The sequence below is a fragment of the Oncorhynchus masou genome, unplaced genomic scaffold, assembly GCF_036934945.1.
Source record: "Oncorhynchus masou masou isolate Uvic2021 unplaced genomic scaffold, UVic_Omas_1.1 unplaced_scaffold_2742, whole genome shotgun sequence".
NCBI classification, from domain to species: Eukaryota; Metazoa; Chordata; class Actinopteri; order Salmoniformes; family Salmonidae; genus Oncorhynchus; species Oncorhynchus masou.
The window spans coordinates 3633-25000 of NW_027009175.1; the positions used below are offsets into that span (position 1 = coordinate 3633).

The 21368-nt window shown below is 44.5% G+C and overlaps 1 protein-coding gene across 1 annotated transcript in view; it reads left to right on the top strand.

Annotated features, from left to right (window-relative positions):
* Positions 1–2423: 2423 nt before the first annotated feature.
* Positions 2424–21368, top strand: part of LOC135533862 (transmembrane channel-like protein 3) — a gene marked incomplete at its 5' end in the record, with an annotated part of 30560 nt that continues 11615 nt past the window's right edge. The window contains 8 exons of the mRNA XM_064961069.1: positions 2424–2571; positions 3428–3471; positions 13982–14129; positions 15284–15393; positions 15598–15710; positions 16158–16309; positions 16352–16402; positions 21146–21274. Coding sequence (XP_064817141.1) covers positions 2424–2571; positions 3428–3471; positions 13982–14129; positions 15284–15393; positions 15598–15710; positions 16158–16309; positions 16352–16402; positions 21146–21274 — 895 coding nt within the window. The remainder of the gene's footprint in view (positions 2572–3427; positions 3472–13981; positions 14130–15283; positions 15394–15597; positions 15711–16157; positions 16310–16351; positions 16403–21145; positions 21275–21368) is intronic.

Consider the following 21368-nt stretch of genomic DNA (forward strand, 5'->3'; position numbering starts at 1 on the left):
ACTGTAGTGATTATATGGTCAAACCTCTCCTCTGTTTTGGTACCGTGGCTATCACATTGTAACCACTACTGTAGTGATTATATGGTCAAACCTCTCCTCTGTTTTGGTACCGTGGCTATCACATTGTAACCACTACTGTAGTGATTATATGGTCAAACCTCTCCTCTGTTTTGGTACCGTGGCTATCACATTGTAACCACTACTGTAGTGATTATATGGTCAAACCTCTCCTCTGTTTTGGTACCGTGGCTATCACATTGTAACCACTACTGTAGTGATTATATGGTCAAACCTCTCCTCTGTTTTGGTACCGTGGCTATCACATTGTAACCACTACTGTAGTGATTATATGGTCAAACCTCTCCTCTGTTTTGGTACCGTGGCTATCACATTGTAACCACTACTGTAGTGATTATATGGTCAAACCTCTCCTCTGTTTTGGTCAAACCTGTTTTGGTGGCTATCACATTGTAACCACTACTGTAGTGATTATATGGTCAAACCTCTCCTCTGTTTTGGTACCGTGGCTATCACATTGTAACCACTACCGTAGTGATTATATGGTCAAACCTCTCCTCTGTTTTGGTACCGTGGCTATCACATTGTAACCACTACCGTAGTGATTATATGGTCAAACCTCTCCTCTGTTTTGGTACCGTGGCTATCACATTGTAACCACTACCGTAGTGATTATATGGTCAAACCTCTCCTCTGTTTTGGTACCGTGGCTATCACATTGTAACCACTACTGTAGTGATTATATGGTCAAACCTCTCCTCTGTTTTGGTACCGTGGCTATCACATTGTAACACACTACTGTAGTGATTATATGGTCAAACCTCTCCTCTGTTTTGGTACCGTGGCTATCACATTGTAACCACTACTGTAGTGATTATATGGTCAAACCTCTCCTCTGTTTTGGTACCGTGGCTATCACATTGTAACCACACTGTAGTGATTATATGGTCAAACCTCTCCTCTGTTTTGGTACCATGGCTATCACATTGTAACCACACTGTAGTGATTATATGGTCAAACCTCTCCTCTGTTTTGGTACCGTGGCTATCACATTGTAACCACTACTGTAGTGATTATATGGTCAAACCTCTCCTCTGTTTTGGTACCGTGGCTATCACATTGTAACCACACTGTAGTGATTATATGGTCAAACCTCTCCTCTGTTTTGGTACCGTGGCTATCACATTGTAACCACTACTGTAGTGATTATATGGTCAAACCTCTCCTCTGTTTTGGTACCGTGGCTATCACATTGTAACCACACTGTAGTGATTATATGGTCAAACCTCTCCTCTGTTTTGGTACCGTGGCTATCACATTGTAACCACTACTGTAGTGATTATATGGTCAAACCTCTCCTCTGTTTTGGTACCGTGGCTATCACATTGTAACCACTACTGTAGTGATTATATGGTCAAACCTCTCCTCTGTTTTGGTACCGTGGCTATCACATTGTAACCACTACTGTAGTGATTATATGGTCAAACCTCTCCTCTGTTTTGGTACCGTGGCTATCACATTGTAACCACACTGTAGTGATTATATGGTCAAACCTCTCCTCTGTTTTGGTACCGTGGCTATCACATTGTAACCACTACTGTAGTGATTATATGGTCAAACCTCTCCTCTGTTTTGGTACCGTGGCTATCACATTGTAACCACTACTGTAGTGATTATATGGTCAAACCTCTCCTCTGTTTTGGTACCGTGGCTATCACATTGTAACCACTACTGTAGTGATTATATGGTCAAACCTCTCCTCTGTTTTGGTACCGTGGCTATCACATTGTAACCACTACTGTAGTGATTATATGGTCAAACCTCTCCTCTGTTTTGGTACCGTGGCTATCACATTGTAACCACTACTGTAGTGATTATATGGTCAAACCTCTCCTCTGTTTTGGTACCGTGGCTATCACATTGTAACCACTACTGTAGTGATTATATGGTCAAACCTCTCCTCTGTTTTGGTACCGTGGCTATCACATTGTAACCACTACTGTAGTGATTATATGGTCAAACCTCTCCTCTGTTTTGGTACCGTGGCTATCACATTGTAACCACACTGTAGTGATTATATGGTCAAACCTCTCCTCTGTTTTGGTACCGTGGCTATCACATTGTAACCACTACTGTAGTGATTATATGGTCAAACCTCTCCTCTGTTTTGGTACCGTGGCTATCACATTGTAACCACTACTGTAGTGATTATATGGTCAAACCTCTCCTCTGTTTTGGTACCGTGACTATCACATTGTAACCACCACCGTAGTGATTATATTTCAACTGTTACTTATAAAGGTGTCTGAATCCTGTTCCATCGCCAGTTTAACCTCTTATTCGGAACACAACGACCTGTCACTAATCGATGCCATTTTGTGTTATTTATTAACCTTTTCCCTCAGGATGGCTAAGAACTCCCGTCTGAGCCTCGCCAGCGCCTCTGATGAGAACTTCACCTTCTGCTGGAGAGTGTTCTGTGCCTGGGACTACCTCATAGGGAACCCTGAGGCTGCAGAGAGCAAGGGAGCCGCTATCGTCAACAACATCAGGGTGAGAGAGACACATGGTGCAAGACTCAGGGCCACATTTCTGTAAACCTCATCTTGCACTGATTTCATTTGAAAATAATTCTACGGCGTTACATGTAAACTGAGAAATACATCAATAGTTGCCTCTTTATGATGTACATTGTTGAAGTCAAGTTTAAAGTGTAATCACGCTGCCAGAATAAAATTTGTTGTATAGTCATTTTTGCACTTTGCACAATTATTTTTGCACTACGAAAATGTCACCCTCAATAGTCTAAATGGCCCTCCTCTACTCATCTCCTGCTTTCACTTATCCTGTGGTTTCAAATCATCACAAATGGAGGAGATGGAAAGAGGAAGCCATGTAACACATTTGTGATGCACGCTCAATCATCCTAACTGTTTTCCTTTCCTAGTCTCCTCTCCTTCATCTGCACTGAGCCATTGAGAAACACTACACCACTCCACTCCTCAGATTTGATTTCCAACGATCCCAACTTCTTTCATTCACACACAGCACTCTGTAGAGTAGAAGTCAATGTACCAATGAATTACTGCTGATTTTCCTGAGGGCTGATCTATAATCTGGATTCTACGTCTAAACAAGAGAGACCTTTAACCTGCCTGTTGAGTTTCCCTGTACAGTCAGCAAAATGTAAAAGTAGATTCAATAAGCTCAGTTGAAATCCTTAGATGCTTGATACAATATATAGTTTTTTTCTTCCTTTATCCTTATTTAAACTTTATTTTTAAAAGTTTTGTCTCATTGAGATTTACAATGTATTTTTCTACAGATAGATGGACAAGATTGCAGCAAATATGTAGTTACAGAAGATGGATGACATTAATCAATGCTAATTCCTTGCTCCTTTCTGTAGGAGGCCATTGTTGAGGAGCAGGAGAAAAAGAAGGATACTAGTCTGTAAGTATGTTTATTCTCTTGTCCTTTGAGAGGGTGGCTAAGTTAGCATCACACAATGATATTGTTTTCCTGAGAGTTGCTGACACCCTGGACCCGTTAATCAAATCACATCAAATCACATCTATTTATAAAGCCCTTCGTACATCAGCTGATATCTCAAAGTGCTGTACAGAAACCCAACCTAAAACACCAAACAGGAAGCAATGCAGGTGTAGAAGCACGGTGGCTAGGAAAACTCCCTAGAAAGGCCAAAACCAAGGAAGAAACCTAGAGAGGAACCAGGCTATGAGGGGTACCCAGTCCTCTTCTGGCTGTGCCGGGTGGAGATTATAACAGAACATGGCCAAGATGTTCAAATGTTCATAAATGACCATCATGGTCGAATAATAATAAGGCAGAACAGTTGAAACTGGAGCAGCAGCACGGCGAGGTGGACTGGTGACAGCAAGGAGTCATCATGTCAGGTAGTCCTGAGGCATGGTCCTAGGGCTCAGGTCCTCCGAGAGAGAGAAAGACAGAGAGAAAGAGAGAATTAGAGAGAGCACACTTAAATTCACACAGGACACCGAATAGGACATGAGAAGTACTCCAGATATAACAAACTGACCCTAGCCCCGACACATAAACTACTGCAGCATAAATACTGGAGGCTGAGACAGGAGGGGTCAGGAGACACTGTGGCCCCATCTGAGGACACCCCCAGACAGGGCCAAACAGGAAGGATATAACCCCACCCACTTTGCCAAAGCACAGCCCCACACCACTAGATGGATATCTTCAACCACCAACTTACCATCCTGAGACAAGGCCGAGTATAGCCCACAAAGATCTCCGCCACAGCACAACCCAAGGGGGGCGCCAACCCAAACAGGAAGATCACATTAGTGACTCAACCCACTCAAGTGACGCACCCCTCCTAGGGACGGTATGAAAGAGCCCCTGTAAGCCAGTGACTCAGACCCTGTAATAGGGTTAGAGGCAGAGAAACCCAGTGGAAAGAGGGGAACCGGCCAGGCAGAGACAGCAAGGTCGGTTTGTTGCTCCAGAGCCTTTCCGTTCACCTTCCCACTCCTGGGCCAGTCTACACTCAATCATATGACCCACTGAAGAGATGAGTCTTCAGTAGAGACTTAAAGGTTGAGACCGAGTTTGCGTCTCTTACATGGGTAGGCAGATCATTCCATAAAAATTGAGCTCTATAGGAGAAAGCCCTGCCTCCAGCTGTTTGCTTATAAATTCTAGGGACAATTGGGAGGCCTGCGTCTTGTGACCGTAGCGTACGTGTAGGTATGTACGGCAGGACCAAATCAGAGAGATAGGTAGGAGCAAGCCCATGTAATGCTTTGTAGTTTAGCAGTAAAACCTTGAAATCAGCCCTTGCCTTGACAGGAAGCCAGTGTAGGGAGGCTAGCACTGGAGTAATATGATCAAATTTTTTTGGTTCTAGTTGTCACGCCCTGGTCGAAGTATATTGTGTTTGTCTTCATTTATTTGGTCAGGCCAGGGTGTGACATGGGTTTATTGTGGTGTGTTTTGTCTTGGAGTTTTGTTAGGTATTGGGTTTGTGGCTTAGTGGGGGTATCTAGCATAGTCTATGGCTGTCTGGAGTGGTTCTCAATCAAAGGCAGGTGTTTATCGTTGTCTCTGATTGGGAACCATATTTAGGCAGCCATATTCATTGAGTGTTTCGTGGGTGATTGTCCTTATGTCCTTAGTGTCCTGATGTCCTTGTTCTGTGTTAGTTTACACGAGTATAGGCTGTTTCGGTTTCGTTACGTTCATTACCTTTATTGTTTTGTAGTGTTGTGTTTAGTGTGTTTGTCATTAAACATGAATCGTAATCTACACGCTGCATTTTGGTCCGATCCTTGCTACACCTCTTCGTCAGAAGAGGAGTTAGAAGAAGACCGTAACAGAATCACCCACCACAACAGGACCAAGCGACGTGTCAACAGGCAGGAGCCGCAGGAGAAGCAACAGCGGCAGCAGGAGCAATAAAAGGAGGAATGGACATGGGAGGATGTTTTGGATGGCAAGGGTTGCTACACATGGGAGGAAATACTGGCTGGAAGAGATCGCCTCCCATGGGAACAGGTGGAGGCACTTAGAAGAGCAGAGGCAGCCGGAGAAAGGAGCCGGCGTTATGAGGGAACACGGTTGGTGTCTCCAGTGCGGGTGCATAGCCCGGTGCGGTATATTCCAGCTCCGCGTATCGGCCGGGCTAGATTGAGCATCTGGTCCCCATAACATGCCTTAGACCACTGTGCCACTCGGGAGGCCCATCTTGTGTTATTCTGATTGGTAGAATCCAGGACTGTACCACATTCATTGATGATGCTCTTTGATTTAGGGGTCTAGCCTACTGGAGTCATGGATGTACAAATGAGGGGAGGGGTGCGTGAATGTGGTCTAGTGGGGGGCGGGGGTTCTTTCTGGTGTCTTCCTGCAAGAAGGGGGGGGTCTTCCTCTGGGGAGGGGCTCTTCCTGGCGCATACATCTACACATCTACATTTTTTTCCAGTGGCAGCCATGATTTTGCATATAGGGGAAACACTGTATAAAAGTCTATGTTTTGCTATCCCCTGATTGCTTTTGAGCCTCTTCTACCTGCGTTCTCCACTGGTCTCAGAAAGGACTGATTTACTGTCTCGCTCCCAGTCCATTGCTACCCCACACACAGGCCGACACTTCCTAGTGGCGTAACTCATCCTAACAGCCTTTTACTGTCAGAGATGACTGGCTCTAAATCACCCCTGCCAGAGCATCATCAGACCTGAGTAGACATTATAGAGGGATTAATACCTCAGGGAACGTTCGTTCACACCGCCCGCGGCCCTCTCAACCACACTATGTTGCCACTTCTCTCAGTCCATTTGAGTTAATGTCTATTCTAACTGGAGCTAATCCTAGGTGGATGCATGCACTGTACTGTATCTAAATTGTAGTTTCAATGGGAGATTTCAACCTAAAGTTCTACTGATTGGTTTGGAGAGATTTGAATTATAGTAACGTTAACATGTTGCCAATTTTGTGTGGTTTAGGTGGTGATCTGGTGAAGGTTGTGGAATGTCCAATGTACACTAATTTTGGTTTCAGGTAGAACCCTTTTGTGATCCATGTGGAACCCTTTCCACAGAGGGATTTACATGGAACTCAAAAGGGTTCCACATGGAAACAAAAGGTGTTTTCACCTGGAATCAAAAAGGGTTATCCTATGGGGACAGCAGAGAACACTGAGAGTGTACGATACAGGCAGCCAGGGGAGGAAGGACCTCCCTACTGAATCTGGTTCCTCTTTAGAGTTCTTCCTTCTAAAGAGTTGTTTCCTTGCCACTGTGCTTCAGATATTGGTTGGGCCTGGGTCTAAGCAGGTTTACTATAGAGCACTTTGTGACAACAATAAAAGGGTGTCACCACACAGTGTCACCACTTTACTTTTTTCTGTTATAGCCTGATTTTAAAATGGACTCAATTGAGGTTTTCTTTTGCCACTGGCCAACACACAATACCCCACAAGTGAATAAAGAATTAAAAGCGGAAATGTCTTGAGTCAATAAGTATTCAACCCCTTTGTTATAGCAAGCCTAAATAAGTTCTTAACAAGCCTAAATAAGTTCAGGAGTAAACATAGTAAACAAGTCACATAATAAGTTCTATGGACTCACTCTTTGTGCGATAATAGTGTTTAACAAGATTTTTGAATGACGACCTCATCTCTGTACCCCACACATACAATTATCTGTAAGGTCCCTCAGTCAAGCAGTGAATTACAAACACAGATTCAACCACAAAGACCAGGGAGGTTTTCCAATGCCTTACAAAGAAGATGGGTAAAAAAGAAAAAGCAGACATTGAATATCCCTGTTACGTTCGTCGATTGAAGGATCGGACCAAGGTGCAGCGTGGTAGGCGTACATTTTAATTTATTAAATGAACACTGAAAAAAACCACAAATACAAACACGTAACGTCGAGTAGTGCTAAACAGCACAGTACCAAGAACAAGATCCTACAAACTGCAGGTGGAAAAAGGCTGCCTAAGTATGATCCCCAATCAGAGACAACAATAGACAGCTGCCTCCGATTGAGAACCATAACCGGCCAACAAAGAAATAGAAAACATAGATTGCCCACCCTAGTCACACCCTGACCTAACCAAATAGAGAATTATAAGGATCTCTATGGTCAGGGCGTGACAACCCTTTGAGCATGGTGAAGTTATTCATTACACTTTGGATGGTGTATCAATACACCCAGTCACTACAAAGATACAGGCATCTTTCCTAACTCAGTTGCCAGAGAGAAAGGAAACCGCTCAGGGATTTCATCATGAAGCCAATGTGACTTTAAAACAGTTACAGAGTTTAATGGTTGTGATCGGAGAAAACTGAGGATAGATCAACAACATTGAAGTTACTCCACAATACTCGCCTAATTGACATAGTGAAAAGAAGGAAGCCTGTACAGAATAAACATGTTCCAAAACATCCATCCCACGGCATTAAAGTAATAATAATAATGGTCCTAGACTAGGTGCTCAGGTACCGCTTGCCGTGCGGTAGCAGAGAAAACGTATAACTTGGGTGACTGGAGTCTGACAATTTTATGGGTTTCCTCTGACACCGCCTATTATATAGGTCCTGGATGGCAGGAAGCTTGGCCACAGTGATGTACTGGGCCATTTACACTACCCGCTGTAAAGCCTTACGGTCGGCTGCGGAGCAGTTGCCACACCAGGCGGTGATGCAACCGATCAGGATGCTCTCGATGGTGCAGCTGTAGAACATTTTGAGGATCTGGGGACCCATGCCAAATATTTTCAGTCTCCTGAGGGGAAAAGGTTTTGTCGTGCCCTCTTCACGACTGTCTTGGTATGTTTGGACCATAATAGTTTGTTGGTGATGTGGACACCAAGGAACTTGAAACTATCGACCCTCTCCACTACAGCCGCCTTTTCCTATAGTCCACGATCAGCTCCTTTGTCTTGCTCACATTGAGGGAAAGGTTGTTGTCCAGGCACCATACTGCCAGTTCACTGACCTCCTCCCTATAGGCTGTCTCATCGTTGTCGGTGATCAGGCCTACCACTGTTGTGTCGTCAGCTAACTTAATGATGGTGTTGGAGTTGTGTTTGGCCACGCAGTCGTGAGTGAACAGGGAATACAGGAGGGGTCTAAGTACACACCCCTGAGGGGCCCTAGTGTTAAAGATCAGCGTGGAAGACGTGTTGTTGCCTGGTTATGGGTATGCTTTTAATCGTTAAGGACTGTGAAATTTTACAATGTAAAAAATAAACTGAATGGAGCGAAGCACAGGCAAAATCCTACAGGAAAAACTGCTTTAGACTGCTTTCCAACATACACTGTAGTTGCTTACCAAGAAGACTGTGAATATTCCTGAGTGTCTAAGTTACAGTTTTGACTTAAATCTACTTGAAAATCTATGGCAAGAACTGAAAATAGTTGTCTATGTAAGGACCGACGCTGGAGACGAGAAGCAAGTACAGGAAGTGAACATTTAATGGAAAATGGACATCAAACAAAACATGAACAGCGTCTGGATGGGGGGAACAAAACAAGAACAGCGTCGGGATGGGGGGAACAAAACAAGAACAGCATCTGGATGGGGGGAACAAAACAAGAACAGCGTCGGGATGGGGGGAACAAAACAAGAACAGCGTCGGGGTGGGGGGAACAAAACAAGAACAGCGTCTGGATGGGGGAACAAAACAAGAACAGCGTCTGGATGGGGGGAACAAAACAAGAACAGCATCTGGATGGGGGGAACAAAACAAGAACAGCGTCTGGATGGGGGGAACAAAACAATAACAGCGTTGGTATGGGGGGAACAAAACAAGAACAGCGTCGGGGTGGGGTGAACAAAACAAGAACAGCGTCGGGGTGGGGGGAACAAAACATGAACAGCGTCTGGATGGGGGGAACAAAACAAGAACAGCGTCGGGATGGGGGGAACAAAACAAGAACAGCATCTGGACTGGGGGAACAAAACAATAACAGCGTTGGTATGGGGGGAACAAAACAAGAACAGCATCTGGACGGGGTGAACAAAACAATAACAGCGTCGGGATGGGGGGAACAAAACAAGAACAGCGTCGGGATGGGGGGAACAAAACAAGAACAGCGTCTGGACGGGGGGAACAAAACAAGAACAGCGTCGGGGTGGGGGGAACAAAACAAGAACAGCGTCGGGATGGGGGGAACAAAACAAGAACAGCGTCGGGATGGGGGGAACAAAACAAGAACAGCATCTGGATGGGGGGAACAAAACAATAACAGCGTCGGGATGGGGGGAACAAAACAAGAACAGCGTCGGGGTGGGGGGAACAAAACAAGAACAGCGTCTGGATGGGGGGAACAAAACAAGAACAGCGTCGGGATGGGGGGAACAAAACAAGAACAGCGTCTGGACGGGGGGAACAAAACAAGAACAGCGTCGGGGTGGGGGGAACAAAACAAGAACAGCGTCTGGATGGGGGAACAAAACAAGAACAGCGTCGGGATGGGGGGAACAAAACAAGAACAGCGTCGGGATGGGGGGAACAAAACAAGAACAGCATCTGGATGGGGGGAACAAAACAATAACAGCGTCGGGATGGGGGGAACAAAACAAGAACAGCGTCGGGGTGGGGGGAACAAAACAAGAACAGCGTCTGGATGGGGGGAACAAAACAAGAACAGCGTCTGGACGGGGGAACAAAACAAGAACAGCCTCGGGGTGGGGGGAACAAAACAAGAACAGCGTCGGGATGGGGGAACAAAACAAGAACAGCGTCGGGATGGGGGGAACAAAACAAGAACAGCATCTGGATGGGGGGAACAAAACAATAACAGCGTCGGGATGGGGGGAACAAAACAAGAACAGCGTCGGGGTGGGGGGAACAAAACAAGAACAGCGTCTGGACGGGGGGAACAAAACAAGAACAGCGTCGGGGTGGGGGGAACAAAACAAGAACAGCGTCGGGATGGGGGGAACAAAACAAGAACAGCGTCGGGATGGGGGGAACAAAACAAGAACAGCATCTGGATGGGGGGAACAAAACAATAACAGCGTTGGGATGGGGGGAACAAAACAAGAACAGCATCGGGGTGGGGGGAACAAAACAAGAACAGCGTCGGGGTGGGGGGAACAAAACAAGAACAGCGTCTGGATGGGGGGAACAAAACAAGAACAGCGTCGGGGTGGGTGGAACAAAACAAGAACAGCGTCGGGATGGGGGGAACAAAACAAGAACAGCGTCGGGATGGGGGAACAAAACAAGAACAGCATCTGGATGGGGGGAACAAAACAATAACAGCGTCGGGATGGGGGGAACAAAACAAGAACAGCGTCGGGGTGGGGGGAACAAAACAAGAACAGCGTCTGGATGGGGGGAACAAAACAAGAACAGCGTCTGGATGGGGGAACAAAACAATAACAGCGTCGGGATGGGGGAACAAAACAAGAACAGCGTCGGGATGGGGGGAACAAAACAAGAACAGCGTCGGGGTGGGGGGAACAAAACAAGAACAGCGTCGGGATGGGGGGAACAAAACAATAACAGCGTCTGGATGGGGGGAACAAAACAAGAACAGCGTCTGGATGGGGGGAACAAAACAAGAACAGCGTCGGGGTGGGGGGAACAAAACAAGAACAGCGTCTGGACGGGGGAACAAAACAAGAACAGCGTCTGGACGGGGGGAACAAAACAAGAACAGCGTCGGGATGGGGGGAACAAAACAAGAACAGCGTCTGGACGGGGGAACAAAACAAGAACAGCGTCTGGACGGGGGGAACAAAACAAGAACAGCGTCTGGACGGGGGGAACAAAACAAGAACAGCGTCGGGATGGGGGGAACAAAACAAGAACAGCATCTGGACGGGGGAACAAAACAAGAACAGCGTCTGGACGGGGGAACAAAACAAGAACAGCGTCGGGATGGGGGAACAAAACAAGAACAGCGTCTGGACGGGGGGAACAAAACAAGAACAGCGTCGGGATGGGGGGAACAAAACAAGAACAGCGTCTGGACGGGGGGAACAAAACAAGAACAGCGTCGGGGTGGGGGGAACAAAACAAGAACAGCGTCGGGATGGGGGGAACAAAACAAGAACAGCGTCGGGGTGGGGGGAACAAAACAAGAACAGCGTCGGGATGGGGGGAACAAAACAAGAACAGCATCTGGACGGGGGAACAAAACAAGAACAGCGTCTGGACGGGGGGAACAAAACAAGAACAGCGTCGGGATGGGGGGAACAAAACAAGAACAGCGTCTGGACGGGGGAACAAAACAAGAACAGCGTCGGGATGGGGGGAACAAAACAAGAACAGCGTCTGGACGGGGGAACAAAACAAGAACAGCGTCGGGGTGGGGGGAACAAAACAAGAACAGCGTCGGGATGGGGGGAACAAAACAAGAACAGCGTCGGGATGGGGGGAACAAAACAAGAACAGCATCTGGATGGGGGGAACAAAACAATAACAGCGTCGGGATGGGGGAACAAAACAAGAACAGCGTCTGGACGGGGGAACAAAACAAGAACAGCGTCTGGACGGGGGAACAAAACAAGAACAGCGTCTGGACGGGGGAACAAAACAAGAACAGCGTCTGGATGGGGGAACAAAACAATAACAGCGTCGGGATGGGGGGAACAAAACAAGAACAGCATCTGGATGGGGGGAACAAAACAAGAACAGCGTCTGGACGGGGGGAACAAAACAAGAACAGCGTCTGGATGGGGGGAACAAAACAAGAACAGCGTCGGGATGGGGGGAACAAAACAAGAACAGCGTCTGGACGGGGGAACAAAACAAGAACAGCGTCTGGATGGGGGGAACAAAACAAGAACAGCGTCGGGATGGGGGGAACAAAACAAGAACAGCGTCTGGATGGGGGGAACAAAACAATAACAGCGTCGGGATGGGGGGAACAAAACAAGAACAGCATCTGGATGGGGGGAACAAAACAAGAACAGCGTCGGGATGGGGGGAACAAAACAATAACAGCGTCTGGATGGGGGGAACAAAACAAGAACAGCGTCTGGATGGGGGGAACAAAACAAGAACAGCGTCGGGGTGGGGGGAACAAAACAAGAACAGCGTCTGGATGGGGGGAACAAAACAAGAACAGCATCTGGATGGGGGGAACAAAACAAGAACAGCGTCGGGGTGGGGGGAACAAAACAAGAACAGCATCTGGACGGGGGAACAAAACAAGAACAGCATCTGGATGGGGGGAACAAAACAAGAACAGCGTCTGGATGGGGGGAACAAAACAAGAACAGCGTCTGGATGGGGGGAACAAAACAAGAACAGCATCTGGACGGGGGGAACAAAACAAGAACAGCGTCTGGATGGGGGGAACAAAACAAGAACAGCATCTGGACGGGGGGAACAAAACAAGAACAGCATCTGGACGGGGGGAACAAAACAAGAACAGCATCTGGATGGGGGGAACAAAATGATATTATGGCAATAATGCTGACACGGGGGACAATACTGAGGAACGGACAGATATAGAGGGGACAATACTGAGGAACGGACAGATATAGAGGGGACAATACTGAGGAACGGACAGATATAAAGGGGACAATACTGAGGAACAGACAGATGTAGAGGGGACAATACTGAGGAACAGACAGATGTAGAGGGGACAATACTGAGGAACAGACAGATATAGAGGGGACAATACTGAGGAACAGACAGATATAGAGGGGATAATACCAAGGTACGGACAGATATAGAGGGGACAATACTGAGGAACGGACAGATATAGAGGGGACAATACTGAGGAACAGACAGATATAGAGGGGATAATACCAAGGTACGGACAGATATAGAGGGGACAATACTGAGGAACGGACAGATATAGAGGGGACAATACCGAGGAACGGACAGATATAGAGGGGACAATACTGAGGAACAGACAGATATAGAGGGGACAATACTGAGGAACAGACAGATATAGAGGGGACAATACTGAGGAACAGACAGATATAGAGGGGACAATACTGAGGAACAGACAGATATAGAGGGGACAATCAACAACGTAAAGGAGTCCAGGTGAGTCCAATGAGTGATGATGCACGTAATGATGGTGACAGGTGTGTATAATGAAGGACAGCCTGGCACCCTCGAGCGCCAGAGAGGGGAAGCGGGAGCAGGCGTAACAGTCTAGCAATGATAAACAACCAATTTGAGCTCAAATCATTTTGAAAATAATAATGGGCAAATGTTGTACAATCCAGGTGTGGAAAGCTCTTTGAGACACTGTTTCTACAAAATATTGACTCAGGGGTGTGAATTCTTATGTAAATGAGATACTTCTGTATTGCACTTTGTCATTATGGAGTATTGTGTGTAGATGGGTGAGATAATGTTTTTATTGAATCCATTTTGAATTCAGGCTGTAACACAACCAAATGTGGAATAAGTCAAGAGATATGAATACTTTCTGAAGGCACTGTAAATACATTTGATTTATTGAACTACTGTTTCTCTCTCTGTCTTCCAGAGCAGTCCTGATCAGTCTGCGTATCCTAGCCAACATCCTGGTCCTTCTCTCTCTGGCTGGCAGCATTTATATAATCTACTTTGTGGTGGACCGCTCCCAGAAACTAGAGCTGGAGAAGCCAGAGCTAACACTATGGGAGAAGAATGAGGTAGCTAGCTACAGTATACGCTGAGTATACCAAACATTAGGAACACCTGCCCTGTGTCCCCTTTAAGGTACAGCCTCAGTTCATCGGGGCATGGACTCTACAAGATGTCGAAAGTGTTCCACAGGGATGCTGGCCCATGTTGACACCAATACTTCCCACAGTTGGCTGGATGTTCTTCGAGTGGTGGGCCATTCTTGATACACATGGGAAACTGTTGAGTGTGAAAAACCCAGCAGCGTTGCAGTTCTTGTCACAAACCGGTGCGACCTGGCACCTACTACCATACTCCGTTCAAAGCTACTTAAATGTTTTGTCTTGCCCATTCAACCTCTGAATGACACACATACGCAATCAATGTCTCAATTTTCTCAGTGCTTAAAAATCCTTCCCCTTCATGTACACTGATTTAAGTGGATTTAACAAGTGACATCAGTAAGGGATCATAGCTTTAACCTGTATTCACCAGGTCAGTCTATGTCATGGAAAGAGCAGCTGTTCTTAATGTTTTGTAAGTAGGCTTACTCTGAGTCCGGGAAACCTGACAAGATTGTGTTTAACTTGGTTGATGGATTATGGCTACTGTATCTCATTTTGGGCACTTGATTTCCCTGATGACCAAGACTAATGTGACAAGACTTCAATTACATCGTGCCTTGTGTTTCTCTCGCATCATTTCCTGTCAGGATGCTGTAATAAAGGCGTTAATGTGAACCTGGAGACCAATAGGGAGACTGCTATCACCAGCCACATGTATCACCATCTGTGCATGACAGCTGATCAGTTAGTTCAGTTCAGGATAATGGATGTCTGTAGGGCTTTGATAAGATAACTGTTTCCACTACCCTGATGTCACTGCCTGGACTGATAGTGTTTTCAAGACAACTGGGAACTCTGGAGAAGAAAAACAGGTCAAATCATGACATCAGTGATCTTCAGGTCGGAAAGTCAAAGCTCTAGAAAGATGCCAGAGTTTCCGACTTGGAATTCTGAGTTGGACAGCCTCTAGCTCCTAACTGCTTGCTCCTCCGATGCCTCCATATATTAGTGAAAAAGAGAAGAGAAGGTCCTGATACAATGACTCCTTATGATGTCATCAGGCATATATGAAGGTGTCTATTTTATAACATGATGTCATATCCTGTTTCCTGTCCCAGGTGAGTGTGGTGGTGTCCCTCATCACCATGATTGCCCCGTCTGCCTTTGAGCTGGTGGCTCAGCTGGAGATGTACCATCCCAGGACCTCCCTCCGCTTCCAGCTGGCCAGGTCTGACTGGCAGCACCTCAAATCTCATTTCTTCACACTTAACATTGCGTTTCACAGATACAGTAGAGTATCGATGAAATTGGATTCATATTTTGACATGTAACTACACCGCAGCTGTACTGTTCGTTAATGTTGCTACTAACTTGATGTTAGCTTGTTTTCTTTCTTTTGTAATGCAGTGAATGTTTTGTCTCCTCGCCACAGAGTCCTGGTGTTGTATCTGGGTAACCTGTACAGCCTCATCATTGCCCTTCTGGACAAGGTCAACAGTATGAGTATGGCGTCAGCTGCTGCAGCTGTAAGTAGTCCTGCTGAGATTGAGGCGTTCCTAATGTGGACATTAGGACATATTGTGCCGTAGTCCCCAATCAATAAATAAATGTTACTGTTATTGCTGATGTTAATGTCAATGCTTTTTAAAAATTATTATTAGATTTATTAAAACTTTAGTTAACTAGGCAAGTCAGTTAAGAACAAATTCTTATTTACAATGACGGCCTACCCCAGACGGCGCCTTATGGACTCCCAATCACGGCTGGATGTGATGCAGCCTGGATGCTACTGTTAACAACAATCTTGATCTGTAAATGTGAGGAGGGTTTAGAAAACAAAGGAATGAAATGATGGAAATGTTCATACATTTAAAGCTCTGATTGACTGATGGATGGATAGACAGACTGACTGGTTGATTGGTTGATTGATCATCAATAGTTCTGATGGATTATTTCCAGGCCGCTGCTTCTGTGGTTTCGGGAACTTGTCTGACTCCACGGCATTCATGGCGACCATCTCCCAGCCGGGGGAGACGAGCCTCTCCACCCTCGTATCCGACATCTCCATCTCTGAAAACCACAACAGCACCATAGCAACCATTGCCATGGTGCTGGATGTCAACACCAGCATCAGCACCAGCAAGGTCACCATGGCAACCCTGTACAACCACTCTGGGATGTTTGAGCAGAACAAGCAGAAGAAACCGGATGAGTGCTGGGAGACCTACGTTGGACAGGTGCAGAAGTTAATTCCTTGTCATTCGTTCAGTCGCTCATTTGTAAATTTGTCTATTCGTTCATTTGTTCCTTCATATATTTGTCCATTCATTTCTTAACTTCTTGAAACTCCCCATCCCGGATCCGGGATCGTGAATAAAGCCTCAGGCTCATTAGCATAACGCAACGTTAACGATTTCTGAAAATCGCAAATAAAATGAAAATAATGCGCCTACTCTCAAGCTTAGCCTTTTCTTAACAACACTGTCATCTCAGATTTTCAAAATATGCTTTTGAACCATAGCAATTCACTAATTTGTGTAAGAGTACGCTAAGCTAGCTTAGCATTTTGAGTAGCATTTTGCACGCAACATTTTCACAAAAACCAGATAACCAAATAAATAAAATTATTTACCTTTGAAGAGCTTCGGATGTTTTCAATGAGGAAACTCTCAGTTACATAGCAAATGTGCAGTTTTTCCTGAAAGCGTCTTTGTGCAGGAGAAATCGCTCCGTTTTGTACATCACATTTGGCTACCGAAACGAACCGAAAATTCAGTCACCAACAACGTCAAACTTTTTCCAAATTAACTCCATAATATTGACCGAAACATGGCAAACGTTGTTTGGAATCAATCCTCAAGGTGTTTTTTCACATAACTCTTCATTGATAAGAGCGTCTGCTAAATGACTTAAATGTAAATGTAATTGATATATCGTTCGTGGAAGCCTGCTTTCTTCTCTGAATTCCATGGAAAAATACTTGCAGCTGAGTTTTGCGCACCAATTTCGGCGCAGGACACCGGGCGGACACCTGGAAAATGTAGTCTCTTATGGTCAATCTTCCAATGATATGCCTACAAATACGTCACAATGCTGCAGACACCTTGGGGAAACGACAGAAAGGGCAGACTCACTCCTCTCGCATTCACAGCCATATAAGGAGACAATGGAAAACGGAGCCTCAAAAATCCTGCTCATTTCCTGGATGCCGTTTCATCATGGTTTTGCTTGTAGCTCACGTTCTAGGGCACGCACAGAGAATATCTTTGCAGTTCTGGACACGTCAGAGTGTTTTCTTTCCAAAGCTACCAATTATATGCATAGTCGAGCATCTTTTTGTGATAAAATATTGCGCTTAAAACGGGCACGTCTTTTTATCCAAAAATGGTATAGCGCCCCCAGAGTTTCAACAGGTTAATGAATTAATTTGTTAATCTGTCCATTTGTCCATTCATTCATCTCTTAACGTTAATTGAGCAACCCTTTACAGAGAAAGTGTACTAACAACTGTTCCATGAAGGTCGAGACCTTTTGCATCGGCCAGAGTAGAACTGTTACAGGGACACTTCATCATCAACCTGACAATGTACATGACTACATACAGTTGAAGTTGGAAGTGTACATACAGTTAGGTTGGAGTCATTAAAACTATTTTTCAACCACTCCACAAATTTCTTGTTAACAAACTATAGTTTTGGCAAGTCGGTTAGGACATCTACTTTTTCCAACAATTGCTTACTGACAGATTATTTCACTTATAATTCACTGTATCACAATTCCAGTGGGTCAGAAGTTTACATACACTAAGTTGACTGTGCCTTTAAACAGCTTGGAAAATTCCAGAAAATTATGTCATGGCTTTAGAAGCCTCTGATAGGCTAATTGACTTCATTTGAGTCAATTGGAGGTGTACCTGTGGATGTATTTCAAAGCCTACCTTCAAACTCAGTGCCACTTTGCTTGACGTCATGGTAAAATCAAAAGAAATCAGCCAAGACCTTAGAAAAAATATTGTAGACCTCCACAAGTCTGGTTCATCCTTGGGAGCAATTTCCAAACGCCTGAAGGTACCACGTTCATCTGTACAAATAATAGTACACAAGTATAAACACCATGGGACCACGCAGCCATCATACCGCTCATTAAGGAGACGCGTTCTGTCACCTAGAGATGAAAGTACTTTGTTGTGAAAAGTTCAAATCATTCCCAGAACAACAGCAAAGGACCTTGTGAAGATGCTGGAGGTAACCTTTACAAAAGTATCTGTATCCACAGTAAAACGAGTCCTATACTGACATAACCTGAAAGGCCACTCAGCAAGGAAGAAGCCACTGATCCAAAACCAAACTAAGGTTTGCAACTGCACATGGGGACACTTCACAAAATAGATGGCATCATGAGGACGGAAAATTATGTGGATATATTGAAGCAACATCTCAAGACATCAGTCAGGAAGTTAAAGCTTGGTCGCAAATAGGTCTTCCAAATGGACAATGACCCCAAGCATACTTCCAAAGTTGTGGCAAAATGGCTTAAGGTGTCAAGGTATTGGAGTGGCCATCACAAAGCCCTGACCTCAATCCTATAGAACATTTGTCGGCATAGCTGAAAAAGCAGGCAAGGAGGAAAACAAACCTGACTCAGTTCCACCAACTCTGTCAGGAGGAATGGGCCAAAATTATTGTGGGAAGCTTGTGGAAGGCTACCCAAAAGGCTACCCAAAACGTTTGACCCAAGTTAAACAATTTAAAGGCATTGCTACCAAATACTAATTGTGAACTTCTGTAAACTTCTGACCCACTGGGAATGTGATAAAAGAAATGAAAGCTGAAATAAATCATTCTCTCTACTATTATTCTGACATTTCACATTCTTAAAATAAAATGGTGATCCTAACATGACCTAAGACAGGGAATTTGTACTAGGATTAAATGTCAGGAATTGTGAAAAACTGAGTTTAAATGTATTTGGCTAAGGTGTATTATAAACTTCCGACTTCAACTGTAAGGCATTCATACCATTTTCATGAAATCATTCATAACACCTTTATGGGTGCTGTGGTATCATTCACAACACCTTTATGAATGCTGTGGTATCCTTCACAACACCTTTATGAATGCTGTGGTATCATTCACAACACCTTTATGAATGCTGTGGTATCATTCATAACACCTTTATGAATGCTGTGGTATCATTCACAACACCTTTATGAATGCTGTGGTATCATTCACAACACCTTTATGGGTGATGTGGTATCATTCATAACATCTTTATGAATGCTGTGATATCATTCACATCACCTTTATGGGTGATGTGGTATTATTCACAACACCTTTATGAATGCTGTGGTATCATTCACAACACCTTTATGAATGCTGTGGTATCATTCACAACACCTTTATGAATGCTGTGGTATCATTCATAACATCTTTATGAGTGCTGTGGTATCATTCACAACACCTTTATGAATGCTGTGGTATCATTCACAACACCTTTATGAATGCTGTGGTATCATTCATAACACCTTTATGAATGCTGTGGTATCATTCACAACACCTTTATGAATGCTGTGGTATCATTCACAACACCTTTATGAATGCTGTGGTATCATTCACAACACCTTTATGAATGCTGTGGTATCACTGACAACACCTTTATGGGTGATGTGGTATCATTCATAACATCTTTATGAATGCTGTGATATCATTCACATCACCTTTATGGGTGATGTGGTATTATTCACAACACCTTTATGAGTGCTGTGGTATCATTCACAACACCTTTGTGATTTCTGTGGTATCATTCACAACACCTTTATGAATGCTGTGGTATCATTCACAACACCTTTATGAATGCTGTGGTATCATTCATAACACCTTTATGAATGCTGTGGTATCATTCACAACACCTTTATGAATGCTGTGGTATCGTTCACAACACCTTTGTGAATGATGTGGTATCATTCACAACACCTTTATGAATGCTGAGGTATCATTCATAACACCTTTCTGTATAATTTATAACAACATCCATAACACATACATTCAGCATCATTCACAAGGAGTCTTCAAAATAAAAGTCCCCTAGAATAGATCTTTGTCTATTGTACAAAGGAAATGTGTATTACTACTGTCGCAGTAATCTATTATGAAACATAACACTGGAGTAGTTCAACCATGTCAGCCTAAGCACTCTGTGTGTACGATAAGCACCAATAACTATTACCGTTTTAGATCATTCTGTCTGTACACAGACCTAATAATCAACAGTCTCATCCCTCAGACAGTTACCCTTAATACCTCTTAAAGACATTATGCCCGACAAGAAAAATGAAAATGCCTTGTCCTGTGATTGTTTCCCCCTAAACAATAGATTGAGTATGGATTGAAACGTACCCAGGCAGACGTTCAGGTAATGAAGCTGTCACTAGGCCAAGGATGAAAAACAGATGACTTGTTCTTGGTGCAGATCAATAGGAGGTTATATCGTGTATCGTCGTCTCAGGAGTGGATATTCTCAACAGGAAAATGACATCATATAATTAGCAGACCTGGGTTCAAATTATATGTTTTTATATTTTCAAATGCTTGATCGAGCTTTCAACCAATAGTGAAGTCCCCAAAAGTGCAAGAACCCAGGTCTGAAAAGTATAGCTTGGTGATCCATTTCCAATGAGTTTTGTGCAGTTAGGACAAATGTAATGAGTTTTTCTGAAAGACATACAGTATGCATTTTGTTAATTTAGCAGGCGCTCTTATCCAGAGCGACTTACATTCAAATAAGGTCTGTAAAACAATCACATGTCACAGTCACTCCAAGTAAAACTTCCCTCAATAAAGCTGACAGTGACATCAGTGCTAGTAGGTGTTAGCTCGTCATTACAGAATGACCAGAGTTGCCTTAAAGACAGATAGTTACCAGACAGTAACAGTAACAGTATGTTTCTTTATGCTCACATGTTTCTATGTGTTGTATTGTAGGAGATGTTGAAGCTGTCTATCATCGATATGATCTTCACGGTGGCCAGTATCCTGTTGATAGACTTCATCAGAGGGCTGGTGGTCAGGTACCTGAGTGACTGCTGCTGCTGGGACCTGGAGAGCAAGTTTGTACGTACTCAACCTCCATTCAAAAAGTATTTGTTTACTTTCAAATAGTCTAGCTGTGCTTAACTGAGCTTGCTTGGTGCAATAGAATAGTCCT